General features: G+C 50.9%; 1 protein-coding gene across 1 annotated transcript in view; it reads left to right on the top strand.

The window, feature by feature from the left end:
• LOC146308879 (gasdermin-E-like) overlaps positions 1-7,209 on the top strand; it is a 15,169-nt gene extending 7,960 nt beyond the window's left edge. Inside the window, exons 4-9 of the mRNA XM_084746677.1 lie at positions 1-37; positions 2,349-2,517; positions 3,032-3,125; positions 3,792-3,833; positions 4,005-4,067; positions 7,037-7,209. The exon at positions 1-37 is cut by the window's left edge and continues 174 nt beyond it. Of these exons, the coding sequence (XP_084602803.1) occupies positions 1-37; positions 2,349-2,517; positions 3,032-3,125; positions 3,792-3,833; positions 4,005-4,067; positions 7,037-7,209 (578 nt within the window). The remainder of the gene's footprint in view (positions 38-2,348; positions 2,518-3,031; positions 3,126-3,791; positions 3,834-4,004; positions 4,068-7,036) is intronic.

The raw sequence follows: 7,209 nt of genomic DNA, 5'->3' as shown, positions 1-7,209 counted from the left end.
TGGACATCGAAAAACTGAGAAAGAGCTGCACTGATAAGTATGTCTCCCTTTGTGTCTGATAGAAAGACTGCAGGCTGAAAAGGTTTCTATGTTCTCTACTTTATTTACATTTCTATTGAAACATCAGAAATAGAAACAATACTTTTGTTTGGCTCTGTCCTGGAGTGGTGACAGGAAAACGAAACCTTTCATAATAAAAGGAGCGTACATGTCCAGATCAGGTTTAATAAAGAGCAGGGAGTCAAACAGGATTAACATTTATTCAACTGACTTTGTTTTATTCAGAAATATGAATTTGAACAGCCAGACTGCAACAACTCTGTCCTCAAAATAAATAAGATTTTAAATATTTTTAACAATAACAAAGGAAAACGAGAATATTTCATCTCTCACATCCAGGTGGAGTTACATTTGAAAATGTTTGCTTTTTATATCACACACTTTAATCATGCAAACCCTCAATGGCATCATATGTTCATTTAATAATATTACAAACCCATCAGTCCATCAGGTTCAGATGAACATATTGATCTGATCAATTTAACATTAAGACCAAAACACACTGAGAACTTCAACAGAAAAGTCAACTGTAGCTTCTCTGGTTCACTGCAGGCTTCAGATTTAAAATGTAAAACAGAACCAGCTGTGTTTTATGAAAAGATTAAACTGACAAACACTGAGGAGATGAAGAGGAGAGACTGTCCTCTTCATCATCACTTACAGTAAAACAGCAATGAAGTATTTAAAAAAACACAAATCAGACTCGGAGTAAAAAATAAATCACACACCACAGAAGTGTCCATTGATTCTCCCCCTCCCTCTCTCCCTCCCCCTCCCTCTCTCCCTCCCCTCCCTCTCTCCCTCTCTCCCTCCCCCTCCCTCTCCCCCTCCCTCTCCCCCTCCCTCTCTCCCTCCCCCCCTCTCTCCCCCTCCCCCTCCCCCTCCCTCTCTCCCTCCCCCTCCCTCTCTCCCTCCACCTCCCTCTCTCCCTCCCCCCCTCTCTCCCCCTCCCCCTCCCCCTCCCTCTCTCCCTCCCCCTCCCCCTCTCTCTCCCTCCCCCTCCCTCTCTCCCTCCACCTCCCTCTCTCCCTCTCCCCCTCTCTCTCCCTCCCCCTCCCCCTCTCTCTCCCCCTGAACCCAAAGCACAAACAAACTAAAGGGGAAACAAAGTAGGGTTGGAGACCCCGGGGGGCAGACGCTGGGCAGTGGTCCGTCGCTCCCAGCATCTGCCCCTAAACTACTGAAAATAAAAAAGACGAATAACGGAACTCACACAACAAATTAAAGCCCAGCACCTAAACAAGCATGGAGGAAAGAAAAACAAGGAGGAAAGAAAAACAAGGAGGAAAGAAAAACAAGGAGGAAAGAAAAACAAGGAGGAAAGAAAAACAAGGAGGAAAGAAAAACAAGGAGGAAGGAAAAACAAGGAGGAAAGAAAAACAAGGAGGAAGGAAAAACAAGGAGGAAGGAAAAACAAGGAGGAAGGAAAAAGCTCCTCACTACCTGTGCAGGTGTCTGTGCCACGTGCCGCGTCGTCTCTACACTCCCTGTCACTCTTATCCCCTCCTCCTCTCCTTACCTGAAGGCTGATTGCACTCAGGTGTGCAGCAGGCAGAGGGAGGAGGACCAGAGAGAGAGAGAGAGAGAGAGAGAGCGAGCAAACAGGGACACTCCCATTTGAGCATCTACTTCTCCTTGAGAAGTGGATGTTGACAGGAAGTTGAACACTGTCATACAACCCAAATATACTGAACAGTGACACACCTGAGTCAGAGACTGACAGCGACGTGGACAGTGAGTCAGGTACGACGACAGATCACAGTGAGGTCAGGAGCCCTGAGAGGACGACAGCTGGGATCATTGAACGCATCAGACTGTTCATCAGCTCCGTGTTGCACAGTGTGTCTGCAAGAAACCGATAAGACTGAAACCTCACAGTCTGTAGGCAACATGAAGTGTCTGACTGCCTGTCTCATGTCTTCTCAGTGTCCACTGAGGCTGCTGTGTGACCTGCAGGGACAACAGGCCTGTTCAGCCTCTGCTTCGTTCTGCCTGAGCTGAAACATTTTTCTTTGTTCTAATAATGATCAAAATAATTCTGTTTTTTTCTAAATGTATTTTATAAATACTCATTTAAAAACCTCACAGCTGCGTGTGACCTGTATGCTACTTTGAAACAAAAGAGGTTGTTGTCTTATATATATTTAATTTCATATTTCTAAAATTTTTATCTAATATTGTTTGTCTTCCATCCCATATTTTCAGGTTTTATTGAATATGATCAGTTTTCCATAAAATGAAGAAATCCCCATCTACCTTCCACCTGTGTGTTGTTCTTCTCTTGTCAGGAAGATAAAGAAGAAGGTCCTGGACCTGCTTAGAGTGAAGGAGACAGAGAAGCTGACTTTTGTTTATCAGACAGTCTACAACACTGCCCCGGTCACGTTTTGTGAAAAAGTTCAAACGGAGGGACGTTTCTCTGCTGCGTTTAAGATTTTGGCTGCTCTGTCAGTGACGGTGAGCGTTTGACTCTCTGCCATAACATGAGAATTACTGACACAACATGTGACTCCACAGACTCTGGGTCACTTCATGCATCTGGATCAGACAGACATCAGATTTCAAAAAGATACAGACTGATTCAGATCCCAGATCAGTTAAAGCACTGAATGATCTGAGTGAGGGAGGAAACGGTGTGGATGAGAGACGGTAAAAAACTCAAACTTCCACCTCACTTGTAGTTCATCGATATGATCTGAGTGTTAATTTATAGACTGTTGTCATCAACTCATTGCTGAACTGTTCTTGTTGTAACTCGGCTTCTTCTTCAAGTGTTCGTGTCAGTTACTAAACAGCTTCTGGTGCAACACCGTCCCCTTCTGGACTGGACTACAACTAACCTGTCCATGTTGGTCCTGAGTGTCCGTCCCTGACTCTGATTAAATCTCATCAGGATTCTATCGTGATACGAGACACTTGAAGTTGAAATGTGTCCTGAGTGTCTGATCTGATGCTGCGTTTGTTTCTTCAGGGCAAGAAGAATGAAGAGACGACCTTCACCGTCCCCAAAGACTCCACCTTCGCTTACGGCCTCGTGCAGATACAGACCGAGGACGGGACCCTGGGTGAGATCCAGCACTGTCTCTGTTACTCCGTCTCTACCTGGTGTCCTCAGGTGATCTGTATCCAGGGCCGCCCCTGAAACTGAATCAGCTGAATCCTCATCTCAGTGGTAGTTTTTTTTTTTTTTTTTTTTTTTTGAGTCAGTGAAATAAAAGAGAAAAGATAAATAACAAGATAAAACTAATTTCAATAACTGCTATGGTTTTCCATATTAGCTATTCTATTTTTTCTTTCACTGAACTCCATTCTTTATGATAAAAGGGAAAAACTCCCCCAGCGTCTAATTTCACCTCTGAAATCTTTGTATCGTGGTTCTGGTTCTGGTTCTGGTTCTGTTTATCTGTGTTGGAGTGAAAAAGCCTTAAAGCTTCTCATTCAGATGAGGCGAGTTTAAACGAGCTGATTTTGTAAAACTGAGTGAACATGAATAAACCAAAAATGGATTTGTTTTCAGATCAATACACAACAAATAATGAGATCAATATTTTTAAATGTCAACCAACGATTTCATTTATTGATCTCATATGGAAACTGATTTTTAAAATAGGCTCAAAGATAAATGATCAAAGGTAAAATTATATAAACAAATGAATCAAATGTAGGTTTTATATTTTGAATAAATTAAAAATAGTGAGGCTGCGTCCATAACGTCTTCTTCACTTGTCCAGGAATCCCACCAAGAACCAGGAAAGTGAGACAGTATAATGTAGGTATGTCTCTATATTCTGTCTTACTTTACTTTCTATCCACATTTGGAATTATTTCACTGTGAAATTAAAAACTGACTTCTGTTCATTACTGTTCGTCTCTGTCTTTACCTTCACACCGACGATGATGACGATGTTGTTCTTCATCACTGTGAACCGTCCAAACCTCTGAAGGATGGTGGAACATCAGTTCAGACGGCGAGGACTCCTCTGATTCGCTCCAACAAGTGAAGACAGGTGTGTTTTTGTTTTTTAGCATCATTCCACTGAGCTTCATCCTGTCGTGTCCTGTCCTGTCGTCTCCTGTCCTGTCCTGTCCTGTCCTGTCCTGTCGTGTCGTGTCGTGTCCTGTCCTGTCCTGTCCTGTCCCGTCCTGTCCTGTCGTTTCCTGTCCTGTCCTGTCCTGTCCTGTCCTGTCCTGTCCTGTCGTGTCCTGTCCCGTCCTGTCCCGTCCTGTCCTGTCCTGTCGTTTCCTGTCCTGTCCTGTCCTGTCGTGTCCTGTCCCGTCCTGTCCTGTCCTGTCCTGTCGTCTCCTGTCCTGTCCTGTCCTGTCGTGTCGTCTCCTGTCCTGTCCTGTCCTGTCCTGTCGTTTCCTGTCCTGTCCTGTCCTGTCCTGTCATGTCGTGTCCTGTCCCGTCCTGTCCTGTCCTGTCCTGTCCTGTCCTGTCGTCTCCTGTCCTGTCCTGTCCTGTCGTGTCGTCTCCTGTCCTGTCCTGTCCTGTCCTGTCGTCTCCTGTCCTGTCCTGTCCTGTCCTGTCGTGTCGTCTCCTGTCCTGTCCTGTCCTGTCCTGTCGTCTCCTGTCCTGTCCTGTCGTCTCCTGTCGTCTCCTGTCGTCTCCTGTCCTGTCCTGTCGTGTCCTGTCCTGTCGTCTCCTGTCGTCTCCTGACGTCTCCTGTCCTGTCGTGTCCCGTCCCGTCCCGTCGTGTCGTGTCCTGTCGTCTCCTGTCCTGTCCTGTCCTGTCCTGTCGTGTCGTGTCGTGTCGTCTCCTGTCCTGTCCTGTCCTGTCCTGTCCTGTCCTGTCCTGTCGTCTCCTGTCGTGTCGTGTCGTGTCGTGTCGTGTCCTGTCCTGTCGTCTCCTGTCCTGTCCTGTCCTGTCGTGTCGTGTCCTGTCCTGTCCTGTCGTGTCGTGTCGTGTCGTGTCGTGTCCTGTCCTGTCCTGTCGTGTCCTGTCCTGTCCTGTCCTGTCCTGTCCTGTCCTGTCCCGTCCCGTCCCGTCCCGTCCCGTCCCGTCGTGTCGTGTCGTGTCGTGTCGTGTCGTCTCCTGTCCTGTCCTGTCCTGTCCCGTCCTGTCCTGTCGTCTCCTGTCCTGTCGTGTCGTCTCCTGTCCTGTCCCGTCCTGTCCCGTCCCGTCCTGTCCTGTCCTGTCCTGTCCTGTCCTGTCGTGTCGTGTCGTGTCGTCTCCTGTCCTGTCGTGTCCTGTCGTCTCCTGTCGTCTCCTGTCCTGTCCTGTCCTGTCGTGTCCTGTCCTGTCCTGTCCTGTCGTCTCCTGTCGTCTCCTGTCCTGTCGTCTCCTGTCCTGTCGTGTCCTGTCCTGTCCTGTCCTGTCCTGTCGTGTCCTGTCGTGTCCTGTCCTGTCCTGTCCTGTCCTGTCCTGTCGTGTCCTGTCGTCTCCTGTCGTGTCGTGTCGTCTCCTGTCCTGTCCCGTCCTGTCCTGTCCTGTCCTGTCCTGTCGTCTCCTGTCCTGTCCCGTCGTGTCCTGTCCCGTCCCGTCCCGTCCTGTCCTGTCCTGTCGTGTCCTGTCCTGTCCCGTCCTGTCGTCTCCTGTCCTGTCCTGTCCTGTCCCGTCCCGTCCTGTCCTGTCCTGTCGTGTCCTGTCGTCTCCTGTCCTGTCCCGTCGTGTCCTGTCGTCTCCTGTCCCGTCCCGTCCCGTCCCGTCCTGTCCCGTCCTGTCGTGTCGTGTCGTGTCGTCTCCTGTCCTGTCCTGTCGTCTCCTGTCCTGTCCTGTCCCGTCCTGTCCTGTCCTGTCGTGTCCTGTCCTGTCCTGTCGTGTCCTGTCGTCTCCTGTCCTGTCCCGTCGTGTCCTGTCGTCTCCTGTCCCGTCCCGTCCCGTCCCGTCCTGTCCCGTCCTGTCGTGTCGTGTCGTGTCGTCTCCTGTCCTGTCCTGTCGTCTCCTGTCCTGTCCTGTCCCGTCCTGTCCTGTCCTGTCGTGTCCTGTCCTGTCCTGTCGTGTCCTGTCGTCTCCTGTCCTGTCCCGTCGTGTCCTGTCGTCTCCTGTCCCGTCCCGTCCCGTCCCGTCCTGTCCCGTCCTGTCGTGTCGTGTCGTGTCGTGTCGTCTCCTGTCCTGTCCTGTCGTCTCCTGTCCTGTCCTGTCCCGTCCTGTCCTGTCCTGTCCTGTCCTGTCCTGTCCTGTCGTGTCCTGTCGTCTCCTGTCCTGTCCCGTCGTGTCCTGTCGTCTCCTGTCCCGTCCCGTCCCGTCCCGTCCTGTCCCGTCCCGTCGTGTCGTGTCGTGTCGTGTCGTGTCGTCTCCTGTCCTGTCCTGTCCTGTCCCGTCCTGTCCCGTCCCGTCCCGTCCCGTCCCGTCCCGTCCCGTCCTGTCCTGTCCTGTCCCGTCCCGTCCCGTCCCGTCCCGTCCTGTCCTGTCGTCTCCTGTCGTGTCGTGTCGTGTCGTGTCGTGTCATGTCGTGTCGTCTCCTGTCCTGTCCTGTCCTGTCGTGTCGTGTCGTGTCGTGTCGTGTCATGTCGTGTCGTCTCCTGTCCTGTCCTGTCCTGTCGTGTCGTGTCGTGTCGTGTCGTGTCATGTCGTGTCGTCTCCTGTCCTGTCCTGTCCTGTCCCGTCCTGTCCCGTCCCGTCCCGTCCCGTCCCGTCCCGTCCTGTCCTGTCCTGTCCTGTCCCGTCCCGTCCCGTCCCGTCCCGTCCCGTCCCGTCCTGTCCCGTCCCGTCCCGTCCCGTCCCGTCCTGTCCTGTCCTGTCGTCTCCTGTCGTGTCGTGTCGTGTCGTGTCGTGTCATGTCGTGTCGTCTCCTGTCCTGTCCTGTCCTGTCGTGTCGTGTCGTGTCGTGTCGTGTCATGTCGTGTCGTCTCCTGTCCCGTCCTGTCGTCTCCTGTCCTGTCGTGTCGTGTCGTGTCGTGTCGTGTCGTGTCGTGTCGTGTCGTGTCCTGTCGTCTCCTGTCCCGTCCCGTCCCGTCCCGTCCTGTTGAGACTCAGATGAAGCTTTACTCACATCAGAACTGGTTGTTGTTGTTGTTGCTGTCTGTTTCCTGCAGAGATCAAGATGAAAGAAGTTCTTCTGAAGCCTCTGGCAGATCTTCCTGAGTCGACCCGTCAGGATCTGCTGAAAACTCTCCGCCGGCTTCTGGACGACAGGAACGCTCTCACTCTGCTGGTCAGTCAGAATGAAAACCTGCATGAAGACTGTTTGTGGTCCTCCAGGTTTTAA

This window comes from Lutjanus erythropterus, chromosome 20 (assembly GCF_056507025.1).
Source record: "Lutjanus erythropterus isolate fLutEry1 chromosome 20, fLutEry1.hap2, whole genome shotgun sequence".
Classification (NCBI taxonomy): Eukaryota; Metazoa; Chordata; class Actinopteri; order Lutjaniformes; family Lutjanidae; genus Lutjanus; species Lutjanus erythropterus.
The sequence above is the reverse complement of the archived record's forward strand: the minus strand, read 5'-3'. Positions and strand labels throughout refer to the sequence as shown.